We start from the raw sequence: 26262 nt of genomic DNA on the forward strand, positions 1-26262 counted from the left end.
ACCACACACACACACACCACACACACACACACCTACACACACAACACACCCACACACACCACACACACACTACACACCACACACACCACACACATACACACACCTACACACCCACACACCCACACACACACCACACACATACATACACACACCTACACACCACACACACATACACACACCTACACACCCACACCACACACATACATACACACACCTACACACCACACACACCTACACACCCACACACCACACACATGCCATACACACACACCACACACACACACACCACATACACACTACACCACACACCCACACACACACACCACACACACCACACACACACCTACACCCACACCACACCCACACACACCACACACACACACCACACACACACCACACATGCACACCTACACACACACCACACACACCATACACACACACCACACACTACACACACACCACACATCACCACACCCACACACACACACACCACACATGCACACCTACACACACACCACACACACCATACACACACACCACACACTACACACACCACACACACATCACCACACCCACACACACCACACACACCATACACACACACCACACACACACACACGCCTACATACACACACCACACACACACACCACACCACACACCCACACCTACACACACACACCACACACACACCACACACACACACCTACACACACACCACACACACCACACACACACACCTACATACACACCACACCCACACCACACACACACCCACACCTACACACACATACACACACCACACACACACCTACATACACACATACACACACCACACACACACACGTGGTGAGTTTCAGCCACCCAACACCAGCTGGAGGTATTTTTAGAAAATATCTCCAGAGCCCATCACCACTACCATCATCATTCACCATCACTACACTCCATCAACACCATCATCATCACCATCACTACCATCACTACTACCATCATCACCATCACCACTACCATCATCACCATCATCACCATCACTACCATCACTATCATCATCACCATCACCACTACCATCATCACCATCACCACTACCATCATCATCACCATCACCACTACCATCATCATTCACCATCATCACTACCATCATCACCATCAATACTACCATCACTATCATCACTATCATCACCATCACCACCATCATCATCATCACCATCACACTCCACCATCATCACCATAACCACTACCATCATCACCATCATCACTACCATCAATATCATCATCATCATCACTATCACACTCCACCATCATCACCATCACTACCATCACTATCACCATCATCACTACCATCACTATCATCATCATCACCATCACCACCATCATCATTCACCATCACACTCCACCATCACTCCATCATCACCACCATCACACTCCATCATCATCACCATCATCATCATCACCATCACACTCCATCATCATCATCACCATCATCACTACCACCAGCACCACCATCACACCATCACCACCACCATCACCACCATCATCACCATCACACTCGCTGTGCGCGTACCACACAAACACCACCATCACTGTGACTACCATCACCACCATCATCACCACCATCACCACCACCACACCACCATCGTCATTACTGTTACTACCAGCATCACCATTACCACCACGACCATCATCAAGACTAACCACCATCACCATCATCACCATCACCACCACGACCATCATTACCACCATCACCATCATCACCACCATCACCACCATCATCAAGACTAACCACATTCACCATCATCACCATCACCACCACCACGACCATCATCACCATCATCATCACCACGTGAAGTGTCGACCGCCCGCTGGCAGGAGGTCACGGGGCAGACCCAGCAGGTGCCACGGGTCGACTGACTGTGATGACTGGCTGATGCACCACCTGTGCCCCCTACTGTGCCAACCTGCTGTGCTTTAGCCACCCGGCGCTCCGCTCGTTGTTGTGAGCATCGCTCCTCCGCCCTCCGTTGTTGTTGGAGGGCGACTGCCTCCAACTGCCCAGTAGCGTCCTTCACGAGCCTCCTCCACAGAGGCCGATCTTGACACCGCTGGTACCAGTCATCGGCAAGTCCACTCAGCTCCACGTCCTCCTGTACCACATCACTCCATCTCTACTCTAGCCCGTGCCGCGCCCGTTTAGCCCCCTCCATCCGGCCGAACAAAAGCTGTTTCGGCATGCGGTGACTGGGCATGCGGGCTACATGACCCAGCCAACGCAGCCTTGCCCGCCGGAGGAGCTCACCGATGGGACCTTGCCCAGATCTTTCAAGGATTTGTGAGCTCCTCACACAATCCAGCCTGGTTAAACCCAGGATGGATCGTAGGCAGGCTAGCCTAAATGTTTCTAACCGGCGAAGATGTTCTATTAGGGGGGTCCACGTTTCGCAAGTGTAGAGAAGGGAGGGAATGACCGTGGCTGAGAAGACCTGAAGCTTAGTGCGGAGCGACAGACCAGGTAGCTTCCACACAGCGTTACGCAACCGATGAAAATATATTGCCGCTCAACTGATTCGGAGTGAGACCTCTGCTGTTAAACTGGAGCTGGTCATAAGCACACTGCCCAGGTATGGGAAACTCTACACTCTCTCCACAACTGCCCCATCACCGATTGGGAGTTGTGGGGGTGGAGTGTCCGATGATACAAAATACCCAGGTAGGTGCTTAGTTTTGGTGGGGCTGATGGTAAGGCCCCATCTCTTAGTGGCACGCTCCAGTCTCAGCAGCAGCGTCTCCAACTCCTCCTCTGAATGAGCAGCTATTACCAAATCATCGGCATACATAACGTGGTTGAGCAATAGGGAGCTATCCCTTGACCGCACCCGGGCATCGATCAGCCTCCCATTATATCTGTACCATATGGAGATTCCCCCAGTACAGCTATTGAAGGCTTCACGAACTACGTGGTCAAAATAGATGTTAAATAATGTGGGAGCCAGAGGACATCCCTGTCGCACCCCAAGGTGTACAGGGAATGGCTCTGACTCCCGGCCACATAGTTTTACCCGGGCCCTTTCACCATCATGAAGGTCCTTAATGATCGTGAGCAGAGGATCAGGTACTCCAAAAGCACGAAGAACAACCCAGAGCCCAGGCCTACTGATGGTATCATAGGCCTTGACCAGGTCAATAAAGCAGAGATGTAGGTCTTGCTGGAATTCCCTACATCTCTGCTGTAGCAGACGGACAGAAAATATGGCATCTGTGCAGGACCGCCCTTTCCTGAAACCACACTGGGGCTCTGCAAGCCTCTCCTCAGCGTGCCTGGCAAGGCGATGTTGAATAATCCTTGCCAAGACCTTTCCCGGCACACTGAGGAGTGAGATGCCCCTGTAGTTGTTACAGTCTGTGCGGTCCCCCTTCTTAAAGATGGGGACCACCAGGGCATCCTTCCAATCCTGCGGAACCTGTCCAGTGGTCCAGACTGTTGTTATGATGTCACGTAGGGCAGTCTGTGCACAAACGCCACCCTCCCTCAGCATTTCGCTTGGGAGATCATCTCTGCCCGGTGCCTTTCCAGGTCTCAGACTCTGGATCGCCTTCAGTACTTCCTTAACAGATGACACTTCAGCCAGCCACTCACAGCGGGTGACTTCTTCCAATATTTGAGGCACCGCAGCCTCAGCAGGGTCATCCTCACTTTGTGCCACGATGTTTTCCTGGCTGAGGGATTTTCCCTCCCCCAGGACCTCACAGAAATGCTCAGCAAATCTGCAAACCTGTTCCTGGGGATCGGAGATTGGATCACCGTTTTTTTCCCCGAATAATGGTAATAGGTGTGGCGCTGCAGGTTACTTTTTTGATGGAGTTCCTCCTCATTCTCTGACGTGGGATTCTGTAGCCAGGGTGTTTGAGAAGGTCTGGACCGCGTACCCAAAGCAGCCATTGCAGCTGCATGAGTCACAGTCCTAAACCTCGCCCATTTACCCTCGACATCAGGAGGAGTGGGGGACGATGCCAACCCCAGCCGTAAGCGATGATGAAATTTTCGCTTGCAACTTTCATCAGATAACTGAGACCAGGCCACTTTAGGTTGGAATGGGGTCCTGGGTGTACACCCACCACTGGAGTGGAAAAATGGCAGGCGCATCTTACAGATGACTAGTCGATGGTCAGAGGGCAGATCAGCTCCACGGTAGGTCCTGGTGTCAAGGACATGGGCTCGCATCCGCTGGTCCGTTACTATGTAGTCCAGCAGATGTTCTTGCTTGGACCCGGCATGCATCCATGATGTTGTGTGGATGCGCCGATGCCAGAACAGCGTGTTGGTAATTACAAGCCCATGGGCTGCACCAAAATCTAGCAGCCTCCTACCGTTGTTATTGAGCTGATCGTGCCCATGCCCTCCAATCACTCCAGACCAGGTGCCAGCATCATGACCAACTCGGGCATTGAAATAACCCAACATGATGACTCTATCCCGAGAGGCCACTTTAGCCAGCACCTGTGACAGGTCATAGAAGGCATCTGACTCATCGGCTTTGCCTGCATCCCTCCACGGATGTTTGTCTTCGGCGGGGGCATAAGTAACCACGACCACCACTCCTCGCCTCCGGTTGATGGGAAGGCGAGCCCAAAGTAGCCTGGGGCTTACAGCTTCCCACACCTCACCTCCACGCTCCCACGCCCCCTTCATTCTTTTGTTCAAATGAAGAGCCACACCCTGTTGTTTGGCAGTCTGCTGCCCCGAGTAGAGGACTGTCCACCCCTCATGGTGGCAGGAGCCAGAACCGGTCCACCGGACCTCCTGAATGCCACAGAGATCCAGGCGGTACCGGTCCAGCTCCCAACAGAGGAGTGGCAGCCTCTCCTCCGCAGTGAGCATTCGAACATTCCACGTGGCCATCCGTAGTGGCTTTTCGTTGTTTCTGGAGGAGCCCCGAGGGTAGGTATTCAATCTCCTGGCTCCGCCAATTGGGGTTTGGCCAGGAGACGTCATAGACGCCTGTCCCCCTGGGGCCTCCGGCACAAGCTTATTAGTTACATATTTCAGTCATAGTTTAGTGGTAATTAATTGAAGGTGGAGGGGTTACCAGCCCCTCGCACCCGTCCAGACTCACTCACACACTCACACACTGATTCACACACTCATTCACACACTCACTCACACACACACCCTCATTCACACACACACTCACACACTCACACAATCACTCACACACAGTGGGTAGACAAGCGATTTGGTGGGTGAGCGAGCTGGTGAGTGAGTGAGTGGGTAGACAAGCGAGTTGGTAAGTGAGTGAGTGAGAGGGTGAGCGAGTGAGTGAGCGAGCAAGAGAGTGGCTGAGTGAGCGAGTGAGAGGGTGAGCATGCGAGCGAGTGGCTGAGTGAGCGAGCGAGTGGCTGAGCGAGCGAGCGAGTGGCTGAGCGAGCGAGCGAGTGGCTGAGCGAGTGGCTGAGCGAGCGAGCGAGCGGCTGAGTGAGCGAGCGAGTGGCTGAGTGAGCGAGCGAGTGGCTGAGCGAACGAGCGAGTGGCTGAGCGAGTGAGCGAGCGGCTGAGCGAGCGAGTGGCTGAGCGAGCGAGCGAGTGGCTGAGCGAGTGGCTGAGTGAGCGAGTGAGTGAGTGACTGAGCGAGCGAGCGAGTGGCTGAGCGAGTGGCTGAGCGAGAGAGCGAGCGGCTGAGCGAGCGAGCGGCTGAGCGAGTGGCTGAGCGAACGAGCGAGTGGCTGAGCGAACGAGCGAGTGCCTGAGCGAGCGAGTGGCTGAGCGAACGAACGAGTGCCTGAGCGAGCGAGTGGCTGAGCGAACGAGCGAGTGCCTGAGCGAGCGAGTGGCTGAGCGAGCGAGTGGCTGAGCGAGCGAGTGGCTGAGCGAGCGAGTGGCTGAGCGAGTGAGCGAGCGGCTGAGCGAGTGAGTGGCTGAGCGAGCGAGCGAGTGACTGAGCGAGCGAGTGGCTGAGCGAACGAGCGAGTGAGTGGCTGAGCGAGTGGCTGAGCGAGCGAGCGAGCGGCTGAGCGAGCGAGCGGCTGAGCGAGTGCCTGAGCGAGTGGCTGAGCGAACGAGCGAGTGAGTGGCTGAGCGAGCGAGCGGCTGAGCGAGCGAGTGGCTGAGCGAGCGAGCGAGCGGCTGAGCGAGCGAGTGGCTGAGCGAACGAGCGAGTGAGTGGCTGAGCGAGCGAGCGAGTGGCTGAGCGAGCGAGTGGCTGAGCGAGCGAGCGGCTGAGCGAGCGAGTGGCTGAGCGAGCGAGCGGCTGAGCGAGCGAGTGGCTGAGCGAGCGAGCGAGCGGCTGAGCGAGCGAGTGGCTGAGCGAGCGAGCGAGTGGCTGAGCGAGCGAGTGGCTGAGCGAGCGAGCGAGTGGCTGAGCGAGCGAGTGGCTGAGCGAGCGGGCGGCTGAGCGAGTGGCTGAGCGAGTGAGTGGCTGAGCGAGCGAGTGGCTGAGCGAACGAGCGAGTGCCTGAGCGAGCGAGTGGCTGAGCGAACGAGCGAGTGCCTGAGCGAGCGAGTGGCTGAGCGAGCGGGCGGCTGAGCGAGCGAGTGGCTGAGCGAGCGAGCAAGCGAGTGACTGAGCGAGCGAGTGGCTGAGCGAGTGGCTGAGCGAGTGAGTGGCTGAGCGAGCGAGCGAGCGAGTGACTGAGCGAGCGAGTGGCTGAGCGAACGAGCGAGTGGCTGAGCGAGCGAGTGAGCGAGTGGCTGAACGAGCGAGCGAGTGGCTGAGCGAGCGAGCGAGCGAGTGGCTGAGCGAGCGAGTGGCTGAGCGAGTGGCTGAGCGAGTGAGTGGCTGAGCGAGTGGCTGAGCGAGTGGCTGAGCGAACGAGCGAGTGGCTGAGCGAGCGAGTGGCTGAGCGAGTGAGCGGCCGAGCGAGTGGCTGAGCGAACGAGCGAGTGGCTGAGCGAGCGAGCGAGCGGCTGAGCGAGCGAGCCGAGCGGGCGGCTGAGCGAGCGAGTGGCTGAGCGAACGAGCGAGTGGCTGAGTGAGCAAGCGAGTGGCTGAGCGAGCGGGCGGCTGAGCGAGCGAGCGGCTGAGCGGCTGAGCGAGCCGAGCGCCCCGAACCTGTAGGCGATGCTCATGCACTCGAAGAGGCGCGTGAGCGACGCGTCGATGGAGAGCCGCGAGGAATAGCGCGGCCCGTAGCGGTAGGTGCACAGCGTGGACTGTCGCCCGCCGCCCCCGGGCCTCTCGTGGGGCCCTCCCCGACGGCCCCAGGCCTCCTCCCCACCCGCCTCCACCGCCTCCTCCGCCACGCCGCCATCATCACCACCGCCTCCTCCTCCTCCTCCTCCTCCTCCTCCTCCTCCTCCTCCGCCTCCGGTGGTGCCACCGGAGTGACGGAACCTTCGGCGGTGTTCGTCGCTGTGCGGACGCGACACCATGAAGTGACCGCTGTGGATGATCTGCCGGGCGCCGGCTCCGGCTCCGCCGCCGCTGCTGTTGCTGCCGTTGCCGGCGTGGTGGTGGTGGTGGTGGCGGCGGTGGCGGTGGCTGTGGCTGTGGCTTTGGCTGTGGTGGAGTTGGAGGGACTCGCCGCCCGCATCAACGCCATCGTTCGACGCAGCGGCCGCCGGGGAGGAATGGCGCGGCATCACCGCTCCGACTCCACCACCAACTCCACCACCACCACCTCCTCCTCCACCTCCTCCACCACCACCTCCACCAACAACTCCTCCACCACCAACTCCACCACCACCACCTCCTCCTCCACCATCACCTCCACCAACTCCACCAACTCCTCCTCCCTTCTTCTTCTTCTTGGTGTTGTTGCCGTTGTCCGTGCGGCAGCGCCGGGCGCCCAGGTAGAAGCTGGCGCGGTTGGCGGCATCCGCGAGTGGTCCGTAGGAGGAGGTGGAGGAGGTGGAGGTGCAGCTGGAGGTGGAGGAGGTGCAGGTGGTGGTGGTGGAGGTGGTGGACGTGGTGGACACTTTCGCTGTCAAGCAGCAGGCGACTCCGCTGACGATGATCCTGCCGCTGACGCCGGCGGCTTGGGAGGAGTGGCCCATGAGGGCCTGGGGGGAGGAGATGGCGATGGGGGGGGGGGGGGGACAGGCGAGTGAGTGGATGGACAGGTGACTGAGTGAGTGAGTGAATCAACAGGTGAATGAACGAGTGGACAGGCGAGTGAGTGGATGGACAGGTGAATAAATGAGTGGAGAGGCGAGTGAGTGGATGGACAGGTGACTGAGTGAGCGAGTGAATCAACAGGTGAATGAACGAGTGGACAGGCGAGTGAGTGGATGGACAGGTGCCTGAGTGAGTGACTCAACAGGTGAATGAATGAGGGGACAGGCGAGTGAGTGGATGGACAGGTGCCTGAGTGAGTGACTCAACAGGTGAATGAATGAGGGGACAGGCGAGTGAGTGGATGGACAGGTGACTGAGTGAGCGAGTGAATCAACAGGTGAATGAACGAGTGGACAGGCGAGTGAGTGGATGGACAGGTGCCTGAGTGAGTGACTCAACAGGTGAATGAATGAGGGGACAGGCGAGTGAGTGGATGGACAGGTGACTGAGTGAGTGAGTGAATCAACAGGTGAATGAATGAGTGGACAGGCGAGTGAGTGGATGGATAGGTGACTGAGTGAGTGAATCAACAGGTGAATGAACGAGTGGACAGGCGAGTGAGTGGATGGACAGGTGACTGACTGAGTGAGTGAATCAACAGGTGAATGAACGAGTGGACAGGCGAGTGAGTGGATGGACAGGTGACTGAGTGAGTGAGTGAATCAACAGGTGAATGAATGAGTGGACAGGTGAGTGAGTGGATGGACAGGTGACTGAGTGAGTGAATCAACAGGTGAATGAACGAGTGGACAGGCGAGTGAGTGGATGGACAGGTGCCTGAGTGAGTGACTCAACAGGTGAATGAATGAGGGGACAGGCGAGTGAGTGGATGGACAGGTGACTGAGTGAGTGAGTGAATCAACAGGTGAATGAATGAGTGGACAGGCGAGTGAGTGGATGGACAGGTGACTGAGTGAGTGAGTGAATCAACAGGTGAATGAACGAGTGGACAGGCGAGTGAGTGGATGGACAGGTGACTGAGTGAGTGAGTGAATCAACAGGTGAATGAACGAGGGGACAGGCGAGTGAGTGGATGGACAGGTGACTGAGTGAGTGAGTGAATCAACAGGTGAATGAACGAGGGGACAGGCGAGTGAGTGGATGGACAGGTGCCTGAGTGAGTGACTCAACAGGTGAATGAATGAGGGGACAGGCGAGTGAGTGGATGGACAGGTGACTGAGTGAGTGAGTGAATCAACAGGTGAATGAATGAGTGGACAGGCGAGTGAGTGGATGGATAGGTGACTGAGTGAGTGAATCAACAGGTGAATGAACGAGTGGACAGGCGAGTGAGTGGATGGACAGGTGACTGACTGAGTGAGTGAATCAACAGGTGAATGAACGAGTGGACAGGCGAGTGAGTGGATGGACAGGTGACTGAGTGAGTGAGTGAATCAACAGGTGAATGAATGAGTGGACAGGTGAGTGAGTGGATGGACAGGTGACTGAGTGAGTGAATCAACAGGTGAATGAACGAGTGGACAGGCGAGTGAGTGGATGGACAGGTGCCTGAGTGAGTGACTCAACAGGTGAATGAATGAGGGGACAGGCGAGTGAGTGGATGGACAGGTGACTGAGTGAGTGAGTGAATCAACAGGTGAATGAATGAGTGGACAGGCGAGTGAGTGGATGGACAGGTGACTGAGTGAGTGAGTGAATCAACAGGTGAATGAACGAGTGGACAGGCGAGTGAGTGGATGGACAGGTGACTGAGTGAGTGAGTGAATCAACAGGTGAATGAATGAGTGGACAGGCGAGTGAGTGGATGGACAGGTGCCTGAGTGAGTGAGTGAATCAACAGGTGAATGAACGAGGGGACAGGCGAGTGAGTGGATGGACGGGTGACTGAGTGAGTGAATCAACAGGTGAATGAACGAGTGGACAGGCGAGTGAGTGGATGGACGGGTGACTGAGTGAGTGAATCAACAGGTGAATGAACGAGTGGACAGGCGAGTGAGTGGATGGACGGGTGACTGAGTGAGTGAGTGAATCAACAGGTGAATGAATGAGTGGACAGGCGAGTGAGTGGATGGATAGGTGACTGAGTGAGTGACTCAACAGGTGAATGAATGAGGGGACAGGCGAGTGAGTGGATGGACAGGTGACTGACTGAGTGAGTGAATCAACAGGTGAATGAATGAGTGGACAGGCGAGTGAGTGGATGGACAGGTGACTGAGTGAGTGAATCAACAGGTGAATGAACGAGTGGACAGGCGAGTGAGTGGATGGACAGGTGACTGACTGAGTGAGTGAATCAACAGGTGAATGAACGAGTGGACAGGCGAGTGAGTGGATGGACAGGTGACTGAGTGAGTGAATCAACAGGTGAATGAATGAGTGGACAGGCGAGTGAGTGGATGGACGGGTGACTGAGTGAGTGAATCAACAGGTGAATGAATGAGTGGACAGGCGAGTGAGTGGATGGACAGGTGACTGAGTGAGTGACTCAACAGGTGAATGAATGAGTGGACAGGCGAGTGAGTGGATGGACAGGTGACTGAGTGAGTGAATCAACAGGTGAATGAATGAGTGGACAGGCGAGTGAGTGGATGGACAGGTGACTGAGTGAGTGAGTGAATCAACAGGTGAATGAATGAGTGGACAGGCGAGTGAGTGGATGGACAGGTGACTGAGTGAGTGAATCAACAGGTGAATGAATGAGTGGACAGGTGAGTGAGTGAGTGGATGGACAGGTGAGTAAGTGAATGAGTGAGTGAGTGAGCGAGTGAGTGAGCGAGTGGACAGGTGAGTGACTGAGTGAGTGGGTGAGTGAGTGGACAGGTGAGTGAGTGAGTGAGTGAGCGAGCGAGTGTGTGAGTGAGTGAGCGAGTGGTTAGGTGAGTGAGTGGGTGAGTGAGTGAGTGAGTGGACAGGTGAGTGACTGAGTGAGTGAGCGAGTGGACAGGTGAATAAGTGAGTGAGTGAGTGGACAGGTGAATAAGTGAGTGAGTGAGTGGACAGGTGAATAAGTGAGTGAGTGAGTGGACAGGTAACTGAGTGAGTGAGTGGATAGGTGACTGAGTGAGTAAATGACTGAGTGACTGAGTGAGTGAGTGAGCGAGTAAACAGGTGAGTGAGTGAGTGAGTGGACAGGTGACTGAGTGAGTGTGTGAGTGAGTGATTGAGTGGACAGGTGAGTGAGTGAGTGAGTGGACAGGTGAGTGAGTGAGTGAGCTAGTGAGTGAGTGACTGAGTGAGTGAGTGTGTGAGTGAGTGATTGAGTGGACAGGTGAATAAGTGAGTGAGTGAGTGGACAGGCGAGTGAGTGAGTGAGCTAGTGAGTAAGTGACTGAGTGAGTAAATGACTGAGTGACTGAGTGAGTGAGTGAGCGAGTGGACAGGTGACTGAGTGAGTGAGTGAGCGAGTGGACAGGTGACTGAGTGAGTGTGTGAGTGAGTGATTGAGTGGACAGGTGAGTGAGTGAGTGAGTGGACAGGTGAGTGAGTGAGTGAGCTAGTGAGTAAGTGACTGAGTGAGTAAGTGACTGAGTGAGTGACTGAGTGGACAGGTGAGTGACCGACTGACTGAGTGAGTGAACGACTGAGCGTGGGTGTTCACCTCATAATCTTCATCATCGTCGTCGTCATCATCGTCATCATCGTCATCATCATCGTCATCATCGTCGTCATCGTCATCCTCGTCGTCCTCCTCGTCGTCCAAGAGCTCTGTCCTGCTTCTCTCCGTGCTTCCACCGTCATCATCCTCATCAGCAGCGCCGCCGCCACCAGCAAGTCGGAGAGTCAGCTGATGACGCTGCTGCTGATGCTGCTGCTGCTGCTGATGACGCTGCTGCTGCTGATGCTGCTGCTGATGCTGCTGCTGATGACGCTGTTGTAGATGGTGCAGCGGTAGCGGCGGCGGGGGTGGTTGTGGCGGTTGAAGCTGTGGCGTTTGCAGATGGTGTGGTGGTAGCTGCGGTTGTTGTTGTGGTTGTTGTTGTGGTTGTTGTTGTGGTTGTTGTGGTTGTTGTTGCGGTTGTTGTGGTGGTGGTGGCTTCGAAGCGTCTTCTCCACGCGCTGGACTGCCCAGTTCGGTTCCTCTGGCCATCGTGCGCGCACTGTACGGTTGACACGCGCGCACTGTACGGTTAACACGCGCGCTGTACGGTTAACACGCGCGCTGTACGGTTAACACGCGCACTGTACGGTTAACACGCACGCTGTACGGTTAACACGCGCACTGTACGGTTAACACGCACGCTGTACGGTTAACACACACGCTGTACGGTTAACACGCACGCTGTACGGTTAACACGCACGCTGTACGGTTAACACGCACGCTGTACGGTTAACACGCACGCTGTACGGTTAACACACACGCTGTACGGTTAACACACACACTGTACGGTTAACACGCACGCTGTATGGTTAACACACACGCTGAACGGTTAACACACACACTGTACGGTTAACACGCACGCTGTACGGTTAACACACGGTACAGTCCGCACACACACACTGTATGGCCAACGCACACTGTACGATCAACACACTGTACGATCAACACACTGTGCAATCAACACACACTGTGCAATCAACACACACTGTGCAATCAACACACACTGCACAGCAAACAATCCACTCTACGGTCAACACACAATGTACGGTCAATACACACTGCACAGCCAACACACTGTACAGTTAACACACACACTGTATGGTCAACACACCCACTGTACGGTCAACGCACACTGTACAGCCGACACGCACTGTACAGCAGACACACACTGTAAGGAGGGCATGACCGAGAAGACCTGAAGCTTAGTGCGGAGCGACAGACCAGGTAGCTTCCACACAGCGTTACGCAACCGATGAAAAGATATTGCCGCTCGACTGATTCGGAGTAAGACCTCTGCTGTTAAACTGGAGCCAGTCATGAGGACACTGCCCAGGTATGGGACACTCTCCACTCTCTCCACAACTGCCCCATCACCGATTGGGAGTTGTGGGGGTGGAGTGTCCGATGGTACAAAATACCCAGGCAGGTGCTTAGTTTTGGTGGGGCTGATGGTAAGGCCCCACCTCTTAGTGGCACGCTCCAGTCTCAGCAGCAGCGTCTCCAACTCCTCCTCTGACTGAGCAGCTATTACCAAATCATCAGCATACATAACATGGTTGAGCAATAGGGAGCCATCCCTTGACTGCACCCCGGCATCGAACAGCCTCCCATTATATCTGTATCAAATGGAAATTCCTCCGGTACAGCTATTGAAGGCTTCACCAACTACGTGGTCAAAATAGATGTTAAATAATGTGGGAGCCAGAGGACATCCCTGTCGTAACCCAAGGTGTACAGGGAATGGCTCTGACTCCCGGCCACGTAGTTTTACCCGGGCCCGCTCACCATCATGAAGGTCCTTAATGATCGTGAGCAGAGGGTCAGGTACTCAATCAGCCTCCCCTTGTACCTGTACTAGATGGAGATTCCTCCGGTACAGCCATAGAAGGCTTCACGAACTACATGGTCAAAAAAACCACGTGAAATAATGTGGGAGCCAGAGGACATCCCTGTCGCACTCCAGAACCACCACCCATTCTTGCAGCACCGCACGGCTCTCCGAAACCTCCGAGCGAAGGCTGCGTTAAACCTCCTCATTCTCTGATGTGGGATGCTGTAGCCGATGACCGTGGGCCTTCCGCTTTTTCTCAACCAGCCTGAACACCTCCTCTGTCAGCCAGGGTCTCTGGGGAGGTCTGGACCGCGTACCCAAAGCAGCCACTGCAGCTGCATGAGCCACAGTCCTAAACCTCGCCCATTTACCCTCGAAACCAGGAGGAGTGGGGGACGATGCCAACCCCAGCCGCAAGCGATGATGAAATTCTCGCTTGCAACTTTCATCAGCTAGCTGAGACCAGGCCACCTTAGGTTGGAATGGGGTCCTGGGTGTACACCCACCACCGGAGTGGAATAATGGCAGGCGCATCTTGCAGATGACAAGTCGATGGTCAGAGGGCAGATCAGCTCCACGGTAGGTCCTCGTGTCAAGGACATGGGCCCGCATCCGCTGGTCCGTCACTACGTAGTCCAGCAGATGTTCTTGCTTGGACCCGACATGCATCCACGATGTTGTGTGGATGCGCCGATGCCGGAACAGCGTGTCGGTAATTACAAGCCCATGGGGCTGCACAAAAATCTAGCAGCCTCCTACCGTTGTTATTGAGCTGATCTGGCCCATGCCCTCCAATCACTCCAGACCAGGCGACAGCATCATGACCAACTCGGGCATTGAAGTGACCCACTTCAGCCGGCACCTGTGACACTAGGTCACAGAAGGCATCTGGACTCATCGGCCTTGCCTGCATCCCTCCACTGACGCTCAGTGATGTCGATCTCCCATTTTTTTGCCAGTGCATCCAAGTCTGGAGTTACGTTGGTCGTGGCAATTCTCAGGACAGATCCGAAGGTGCTGATCCATTAACTTTGATCACTGACGGCCCACAATGCATTGGGAGATCACGCGCCCTCTCGAGCCCTGTACACACCACACTCCCGGTCAAAGTGCGCCATCTGACGGGGAGAAATGGGCGCATTGCAGGAGAAAGGTAACATTTAAATTTCGATTTAAAGCTTTCGTGAATTCTGCAAGGATTCATCTTCTTTGGTTCCATTCGGCAAAGTCACCACCGCCACAACACAAAGCGGCCTTCTTCAGGTGAAAAGGGACAGACCTGTGGCCCTGTCGTCCCGACGTTTCGGCCACAACACAAGCGGCCTTCTTCAGGCGAAAAGGGACAGACCTGTGGCCCTGTCGTCCCGACGTTTCGGCCACAACACAAGCGGCCTTCTTCAGGCGAAAAGGGACAAACCTGTGGCCCTGTCGTCCCGACGTTTCGGCCACAACACAAGCGGCCTTCTTCAGGCGAAAAGGGACAGACCTGTGGCCCTGTCGTCCCGACGTTTCGGCCACAACACAAGCGGCCTTCTTCAGGCGAAAGGGGACAAACCTGTGGCCCTGTTGTCCCGACGTTTCGGCCACAACACAAGCGGCCTTCTTCAGGCGAAAAGGGACAGACCTGTGGCCCTGTCGTCCCGACGTTTCGGCCACAACACAAGCGGCCTTCTTCAGGCGAAAGGGGCAGACCTGCGGCCCTGTCGTCCCGATAGGTTTGTTCCGTTCACCTGAAGAAGGCCACTTGTGTTGTGGCCGAAACGTCGCGAGAATGTTATTGTTTTATGTTATTATTATTCTACGTGGTGGTGACTTTACCGACAGAACCAAAGAAGGTAAAATTTAATTTAATAATATTATTATTTGCACAAGTTCGGCAGGCCGGATTGAAAATCTCAACGGGTCGTCCACAGCCCGGGGGGCCGTACTTTGCCCACGTCTGCACTACACACAACAACTACACTATACTACTACACTATACACTACACTACACACAACTACACACTACTACACTATACACTACTACACTATACACTACTACACTATACAATACACTACTACACTACTACACTATACACTACTACACTATACAATACACTATACACTACACACAACAACTACACTATACACTACACTATACTACTACACTATACACTACACTATACACTACTACACTATACACTACACACTACTACACTATACTACTACACTATACACTACACTATACACTACTACACTATACAATACACTATACACTACTACACTACACACTACTACACTACACACTACTACACTATACACTACTAGACTACACACTACTACACTACACACTACTACAACTACACACTACTACACACTACTACACTATACACTACTACACTATACACTACACTACACACTACTACACTACTACACACTACTACACTACTACACACTACTACACTACACACTACACTACTACACTATACACTACACTATACACTACTACACTACACACTACTACACTACACGCTACAACACTACAACTACACACTACTACACTACAACTACACACTACAACTACACACCTACACTACACACTACTACACTACACACTACTACACTATACACTACACACTACTACACTACACACAACAACTACACACTACAACTACACACTACTACACTACTACACTATACACTACACTATACACTACTACACTATACACTACTACACTACACACTACTACACTACACACTACTACACCATACACTACTACACTACAACTACACACTACAACACTATTACACTACACACTACTACACTACACACTACTACACTACACTACTACACCATACACTACTACACTACAACTACACACTACAACACTATTAAACTACACACTACTACACTATTACACTACACACCACAACTACACACTACTACACTACACACTACAAATACACACTACTACACTATTACACTACACACCACAACTACACACTACTACACTACATACTACTACACTATTACTACACACTACTACACTACACACTACAACTACACACTACTCCACTACACACTACAACTACATACTACAACACTACACACTACTACACTATACACTACAACACTACACACTACTACACTATACACTACAACACTACACACTACTACACTATACACTACTACTACACTACACACTACAACTACACACTACTCCACTACACACTACAACTACACACTACAACACTACAACACTACAACTACACACTACTACACTACACACTACTACACTACACACTACACTACACACTACTACACTACACACTACTACACTATTACACTACACACCACAACTACACACTACTACACTACACACTACTACACTATTACTACACACTACTACACTACACACTACAACTACACACTACTCCACTACACACTACAACTACACACTACAACACTACACACTAAAACACTATACACTACTACTACACACTACAACTACACACTACTACACTACTACACACTACTACACTACACACTACTACACTACACACTACTACACTATACACTACTACACTATACACTACTACACTACACACTACTACACTATACACTACACACTACTACACTACACACTACTACACTACACACTACTACACTATACACTACTCCACTACACACTACTCCACTACACACTACAACTACACACTACAACACTACACACTACAACTACACACTACAACACTATACACTACTACTACACTACACACTACAACTACACACTACTCCACTACACACTACAACTACACACTACAACACTACAACACTACAACTACACATTACTACACTACACACTACTACACTATACACTACACTACACACTACTACACTACACACTACTACACTACACACTACTACACTACACTACACACTATTACACTATACACTACTACTACACTATACACTACTACACTACACACTACTACACTACACTATACACTACTACACTATACACTACACACTACAACTACACACTACAACTACACACTACAACACTACAACTACACACTACACTACACTACACACTACTACACTACACACGACTACACTACACACTACTACTACTACACACTACTACACTACACACTACTACACTACTACACTATTAAACTACTACACTATACACTACTACACTACATACTACACTACTACACTACACTACACACTACTACACTATACACTACTACACTATACACTACTACACACTACTACACTACACACTACTACACTATACACTACTACACTACACACTACAACTACACACTACTACACTACACACTACTACACACTACTACACTATACACTACTACACACTACTGCACTACACACTACTACACTACACACTACTACACTATACACTACTACACTATACACTACTACACACTACTACACTACACACTACTACACTATACACTACTACACTATACACTACACTACTACACTATACACTACTACACTATACACTACTACACTACACACTACTACAACTACACACTACTACACTATACACTACTACACTATACACTACTACACTATACACTACTACACACTACTACACTACACACTACTACACTATACACTACTACACTACACACTACAACTACACACTACTACACTACACACTACTACACACTACTACACTATACACTACTACACACTACTGCACTACACACTACTACACTACACACTACTACACTATACACTACTACACTATACACTACTACACACTACTACACTACACACTACTACACTATACACTACTACACTATACACTACACTACTACACTATACACTACTACACTATACACTACTACACTACACACTACTACAACTACACACTACTACACTATACACTACTACACTATACACTACTACACTATACACTACTACACCAGATACTACTACACTACACACTACTACACTATACTATACACTACTACACTACACACTACTACACTATACACTACTACACCATATACTACTACACTATACACTACTACACTATACACTACTACACTATACACTACTACACTATACACTACACACTACTACAACTACACACTACTACACACTACTACACTATACACTACTACACTACACACTACTACACTACACACTACACTACTACACTACACACTACTACACTATACACTACACTATACACTACTACACTACACACTACTACACTACACGCTACAACACTACAACTACACACTACTACACTACAACTACATACTACAACTACACACCTACACTACACACTACTACACTATACACTACTACACTATACACTACACACTACTACACTACACACAACAACTACACACTACAACTACACACTACTACACTATACACTACACTATACACTACTACACTATACACTACACTATACACTACTACACTACACACTACTACACTACACACTACTACACTACACACTACTACACTACACACTACTACACCATACACTACTACACCATACACTACTACACTACAACTACACACTACAACACTATTAAACTACACACTACTACACTATTACACTATACACCACAACTACACACTACTACACTACACACTACTACACTATTACTACACACTACTACACTACACACTACAACTACACTACACACTACAACTACACACTACTCCACTACACACTACAACTACACACTACAACACTACACACTACTACACTATACACTACAACACTACACACTACTACACTATACACTACTACTACACTACACACTACAACTACACACTACTCCACTACACACTACAACTACACACTACAACACTACAACTACACACTACTACACTACACACTACTACACTACACACTACTACACTATACACTACACACTACTACACTACACACTACTACACTATTACTACACTATACACTACTACACTACACTACACACTACTACACTATACACTACTACACTACACTATACACTACTACTACACTATACACTACTACACTATACACTACTACACTACACACTACAACTACACACTACAACTACACACTACATTACACTACACACTACTACACTACACACTAATACACTACACACTACTACTACACTACACACTACTACACTATACACTACTACACTACATACTACACTACTACACTACACACTACTACACTACACACTACTACACTACACACGACTACACTACACACTACTACTACTACACACTACTACACTACACACTACTACACTATTAAACTACTACACTATACACTACTACACTACATACTACACTACTACACTACACTACACACTACTACACTATACACTACTACACTATACACTACTACACTACACACTACTACACTATGCACTACTACACTACACACTACAACTATACACTACTACACTACACACTACTACACTACACACTACTACACTATTACGCTACACACTACTACAATATTAAACTACACACTATACACTACACTATACACTACACTATACACTACTACACTACACACTACTACACTACACTACTACACTATACACTACTACACTACACACTACTACACTACACACTACTACACTACACTACTACACTATACACTACTACACTATACACTACTACACTAGACACTACAACTACACACTACTACACTATACACTACTAGACTACACACTACTACACTACACACTACTACACTATACACTACTACACTATACACTACTACACCATATACTACTACACTACACACTACTACACTATACTATACACTACTACACTACACACTACTACACTATACACTACTACACCATATACTACTACACTATACACTACTACAGTATACACTACTACAGTATACACTACTACACTATACACTACTACACTATACACTACTACACTATACACTACTACAGTATACACTACTACATTATACACTACTACACTACACTATACACTACTACACTATACACTTCTACAGTATACACTACTACACTATACACTACTACACTACTACACCATACACTACTACACTATACACTACTACACTATACACTACAACACTACACACTACTACACTATACACTACACTATACTACACTATACACTACACTATACACTACTACACTATACACAACAACTACACCACAACCACTACAACAACTACACCACTTACCACTAGAACAACTACAACCACTAGAACTACACCACAACAACTACACAACAACTACACCACAACAACTACACAACAACTACACCACAACAACTACAACAACAACTACAGCCACAACTACACCACAACCACTACAACAGCTACACCACAACCACTACAACAACTACACCACAACCACTACAACAACTACACCACAACCACTAGAACAACAACCACAACTACAACCACAACTACACCACAACCACTACAACAACTACAGCACAACCACTAGAACAACAACCACAACTACACCACAACAACCATAACTACAACCACTACAACAACTACACCACAACAACCACAACTACACCACAACTACACAACAACTACAACCACAACAACAACAACTACACAACCACAACTACAACCACAACAACTACACAACAACCACAACTACACCACAACTACAACAACTACACCACAACAACAACCACAACTACGACACTCCCTGTAAATACATTTGGCTACGTGTCACTGTTGTTGGTGTAGTTGTTGTTGTGGTTGTAGTTGTGGTTGTTGTTGTGGTTGTGGTTGTTGTGGTGTAGTTGTGGTGGTGTAGTTGTGGTAGTTGTAGTTGTTGTGGTGTAGTTGTAGTAGTGGTTGTGGTGTAGTTGTTGTAGTGGTTGTGGTTGTTGTAGTTGTTGTGGTGTAGTTGTAGTAGTTTGTTGTGGTTGTAGTTATGGTGTAGTTGTTGTGGTTGTGGTGTAGTTGTTGTGGTGTAGTTGTTGTGGTTGTTGTTGTGGTGGTGTAGTTGTGGTGGTGTAGTTGTGGTAGTTGTAGTTGTTGTAGTTGTTGTGGTGTAGTTGTAGTAGTGGTTGTGGTGTAGTTGTTGTGGTTGTTGTTGTGGTAGTTGTAGTTGTTGTGGTGTAGTTGTAGTAGTTTGTTGTGGTTGTAGTTATGGTGTCGTTGTTGTGGTTGTGGTGTAGTTGTGGTGGTGTAGTTGCAGTAGTGGTTGTGGTGTAGTTGTTGTGGTTGTAGTTATGGTGTAGTTGTTGTTGTGGTTGTGATTGTTGTTGTTGTTGTGGTGGTTGTTGTTGTTGTGTCACCTCTCGTCTCTCTCCCTTTGCCTCCTCGTCCGGGCGCCTCCAAGTTCGACCGAACCGTCGGATCGAATCGAACGACTTTTTATGTCGGCAGCGAATCGCCGCGTCGGAATCGATTCTTTGGCGTGGCCACGCCCACCTTCCCTCCCCCCTATCCGCATGCGTTGGGATGCGTTGTCGATTCCGCCGCGGCTTTTCGATGGCCGAATCGGATCGTTACAGAGTGGATGTGTGGGCGCTTGGCTTGAGGGGGGGGAGGGGCGGAATCGATTACCGAATCGTTGTTTCGCTGGGCGGAGATGTTAGCAATTGGAATCGATTGCAGAATTGGATCGTTAAAGAGTGGATGTGGAGGGGTGTGTGGAGATGGAATCGATTTTCGAATCGTCGGTTTGCTGGAGGAGATGTTAACAATTGGAAATTGTTTGCAGAATCGGATCGTTACTGAGTAGATGGGGAGGAGGGGGGAATCGATTACCGATTCGTTGTTCTGACGGGGGGAGACTTTAACAACTGGAATCGATTCCAGAATCGTAATCGTTGCCGCGCCCCAACACCACAACAACAACGCGGATCGATCGATCGATTCGTGTTGAGTCACGTGGGGCGTTCCTGTTGTGTTTGTTGTTGTTGTTGTGTTGTTGTTGTGTTGTTGTTGTGTTGTTGATGTTGTGTTGTTGTTGTGTTGTTGTTATGTTGTTGTGTTGTTGTTGTGTTGTTGTTGTTGTGTTGTTGTGTTGTTGTGTTTGTTGTTGTTGTGTTGTTGTTGTGTTGTTGTGTTGTTGTTGTGTTGTTGTTGTGTTGTTGTGTTGTTGTTGTGTTGTTGTCGTGTTGTTGTTGTGTTGTTGTGTTGTTGTGTTGTTGTTGACGTTGTTGTGTTGTTGTTGTGTTGTTGTTGTGTTTGTTGTGTTTGTTGTTGACGTTGTTGTGTTGTTGTGTTGTTGTTGTTGTGTTTGTTGTGTTGTTGTGTTGTGTTGTTGTTGACGTTGTGTTGTTGTGTTGTTGTTGTGTTGTTGTTGTTGTGTTGTTGTGTTGTTGTTGTGTTGTTGTTGTGTTGTTGTTGTGTTGTTGTTGTGTTGTTGTGTTGTTGTTGTTGTGTTGTTGTGTTGTTGTGTTGTTGTTGTGTCGTTGTTGTTGTGTTGTTGTTGTGTTTATTGTTGTTGTGTTGTTGTTGTGTTGTTGTGTTGTTGTTGTGTTGTTGTGTTGTTGTGTTTGTTGTTGTTGTGTTGTTGTTGTGTTGTTGTTGTGGTGTTGTTGTGTTGTTGTTGTGTTGTTGTGTTGTTGTTGTGTTGTTGTGTTGTTGTTGTGTTTGTTGTTGTGTTTGTTGTGTTGTTGTGGTGTTGTTGTTGTGGTGTTGTTGTGTTTGTTGTGTTGTTGTTGTGGTGTTGTTGTGTTGTTGTGGTGTTGTTGTGTTGTGTTTGTTGTGTTGTTGTTGTGTTGTTGTTGTTGTGTTGTTGTTGTGTTGTGTTGTTGTTGTGTTGTTGTGTTGTTGTTGTGTTGTTGTATTGTTGTTGTTGTGTTGTTGTTGTGTTGTTGTTGTGTTGTTGTGTTGTTGTTGTGTTGCTGTTGTGTCGTTGTTGTGTTGTTGTTGTGTTGTTGTGTTTATTGTTGTTGTGGTGTTGTTGTTATGTTGTTGTTGTGGTTGTTGTTGTGGTGTTGTTGTTGTGTTGTTGTGTTGTTGTTGTGTTGTTGTTGTGTTGTTGTTGTGTTGTGTTGTTGTTGTGTTGTTGTGTTGTTGTTGTGTTGTTGTTGTGTTGTTGTGTTGTTGTGTTGTTGTTGTGTTGTGTTGTTGTGTTGTTGTTGTGTTGTTGTGTTGTTGTTGTGTTGTTATGTTGTGTTTGTTGTGTTGTTGTGTTGTTGTTGTGGTTGTTGTGGTGTTGTTGTTGTGTTGTTGTTGTGTTGTTGTTGTGTTGTTGTGTTTATTGTTGTTGTGTTGTTGTTGTGTTGTTGTGTTTATTGTTGTTGTGTTGTTGTTGTGTTGTTGTTGTGTTGTTGTGTTGTTGTGCTGTTGTTGTGTTGTTGTTGTGTTGTTGTTGTGTTTATTGTTGTTGTGTTGTTGTTGTGTTGTTGTTGTGTTTATTGTTGTTGTGTTGTTGTGTTTAGTGTTGTTGTGTTGTTGTTGTGTTGTTGTTGTGTTTATTGTTGTTGTGTTGTTGTTGTGTTGTTGTGTTGTTGTGTTGTTGTTGTGTTGTTGTTGTGTTGTTGTTGTGTTGTTGTGTTGTTGTGTTGTTGTTGTGTTGTTGTGTTGTTGTTGTGTTTATTGTTGTTGTGTTGTTGTGTTGTTGTTGTGTTGTTGTGTTGTTGTTGTGTTGTTGTTGTGTTGTTGTGTTGTTGTTGTGTTGTTGTGTTGTTTGTGTTGTGTTGCTTGTGTTGTTGTGTTGTTGTTGTGTTGTTGTGTTGTTGTTGTGTTGTTGTTGTGTTGTTGTTGTTGTGTTGTTGTGTTGTTTTGTTGTGTTGTTGTTGTGTTGTTGTTGTGTTGTTGTTGTGTTGTTGTGTTGTTGTTGTTGTTGTGTTGTTGTTGTGTTGTTGTTGTGTTGTTGTTGTGTTGTTGTGTTATTGTTGTTGTGTTTATTGTTGTTGTGTTGTTGTGTTTGTTGTTGTTGTGTTGTTGTGTTTGTTGTTGTGTTTATTGTTGTTGTGTTGTTGTTGTGTTGTTGTGTTTGTTGTTGTGTTTATTGTTGTTGTGTTGTTGTTGTGTTGTTGTTGTGTTGTTGTTGTGTTGTTGTGTTGTTTTGTTGTGTTGTTGTGTTGTTGTTGTTGTGTTGTTGTTGTGTTGTTGTGTTGTTGTTGTGTTGTTGTTGTGTTGTTGTTGTGTTTATTGTTGTTGTGTTGTTGTGGTGTTGTTGTTGTGTTGTTGTTGTGTTGTTGTGTTTATTGTTGTTGTGTTGTTGTGTTTATTGTTGTTGTGTTTATTGTTGTTGTGTTTATTGTTGTTGTGTTTATTGTTGTTGTGTTGTTGTTGTGTTTATTGTTGTTGTGTTGTTGTGTTTGTTGTTGTTGTGTTGTTGTTGTGTTTATTGTTGTGTTGTTGTGTTGTTGTTGTGTTGTTGTTGTTGTGTTGTTGTGTTTATTGTTGTGTTGTTGTGTTGTTGTGTTGTTGTTATATTTGTTGTTGTATTTGTTGTTGTGTTGTTGTTATATTTGTTGTGGTGTTTGTTGTTGTGTTGTTGTTGTGTTGTTGTTGTATTTGTTGTTGTATTTGTTGTTGTTCTATCGTTCGGACCAATCCTTTGGATGAGCTTTTAGATTATTTGTAGATTACTTTTTTATGAATTACGTTAGATTACGTTTGGATTATTTTAGATTATTTATAGATTACTTTTAGATTATTTTTCGATTATTTTAAAATGTTTTTAGATAATTTTTAGAATTTTTTAAAACTATTTTTAGATTATTTTAGAATGTTTTCCAATTATTTTAGACTTTTTAGATAATTGCAGATTCTTGAGATTGTTTTTAGATTAGTTTAGAAAAATAATAATAATTTGAGACACTTTTTTATGATTTCAGATATTTTTTTTAATTATCATTTAAGATTATTTTTAGATTATTTGTACTATTTTTTAGATGATTTTAGATTATTTTCACGTTTTTATTTTTTAAAGGTTATTTTATAATGTTTTTAGATTATTTTAGATAATTTTAGACGAATTTTTTTTTATATATTTTAGGTCATTTTTTTACTTGAGATAATTTAGACAATTTTCGGTTATTACTTTAGACTATTTTTAATTATTTTCAATTACAGTACTGTTAAAATATTATAGACTGTTTTTACATTATTTAAAGATATTTTTTTGACTATTTTTAGATGTTTCAAAGTGAGAGGAGGGGGCGAGGGGGGGGAGGGGCGATGGGGGGGGGAAGGAGGGCAGGAGGAGGAGCTTGCTAAAGTATCCGCCGCCGTGATTGGTCGACTACTGGTGGATTGGTATGTAACGACACTTCTGATTGGCCACGGCAACCCGCCCCCCCCACCCGCCCCATTTGCGAGGAGGGAGTGTCGATTAAACTCTCGCTCTGATTGGTCGGCATCCGAAGGCGTTGCAAGAAAACCCGCACGTGATTGGTTACAGCTGTTTCCGGAAGGGGCGTGGCTAGATGAGGGGGAGGAGTTTGGGGGAGGGGTTGTTTACACGGCGTCTCCATATTATTGAATAGAGAACCGAGTCTCTTAATGCACCTAGCCTGGTACAGCAGCACAACCCATGGCAGCTGCAGGGTCTGTCACGTGACCTCCTCCTGCACCTAGCCTGGCACAGCAGTCAACCCATGGCAGCTGCTGGGTCTGTCACGTGACCTCCTGCACCTAGCCTGGCACAGCAGTCAACCCCGTGGCACCTGCTGGGTCTGTCACGTGACCTCCACCTCCTGCACCTAGCCTGGCACAGGACAATAGGATCCGGTCACCCACTGATTGACAGCCCCATGCTAGCCCCGACCCCTCCCCCAAATGAGCCCCGCCCCCTCTTCGCTGAGCCCCGCCCCCTCCTCGCTGAGCCCCCGCCCCCTCCTCGATAAGCCCCGCCCCCTCCT

General features: G+C 48.5%; 1 protein-coding gene across 2 annotated transcripts in view; it reads right to left on the reverse strand.

Moving 5' to 3' along the window:
• Positions 1–21876, reverse strand: part of LOC142907875 (uncharacterized) — a 119806-nt gene extending 97930 nt beyond the window's left edge. For both annotated transcript variants that reach the window (XM_076057778.1, XM_076057779.1), the window contains exons 1-3: positions 21730–21876; positions 11603–12101; positions 7039–7988 (exon numbers count right to left, since the gene is read on the reverse strand). In XM_076057778.1, coding sequence (XP_075913893.1) covers positions 7039–7988; positions 11603–12091 — 1439 coding nt within the window. In that variant the 5' untranslated portion in view covers positions 12092–12101; positions 21730–21876. The remainder of the gene's footprint in view (positions 1–7038; positions 7989–11602; positions 12102–21729) is intronic.
• Between the last annotated feature and the right edge of the window lie 4386 nt (positions 21877–26262).

The sequence above is a fragment of the Petromyzon marinus genome, chromosome 84, assembly GCF_048934315.1.
Source record: "Petromyzon marinus isolate PM22_M1 ecotype Great Lakes invasive population chromosome 84, UKy_Petmar_22M1.pri1.0, whole genome shotgun sequence".
Taxonomy (NCBI): Eukaryota; Metazoa; Chordata; class Hyperoartia; order Petromyzontiformes; family Petromyzontidae; genus Petromyzon; species Petromyzon marinus.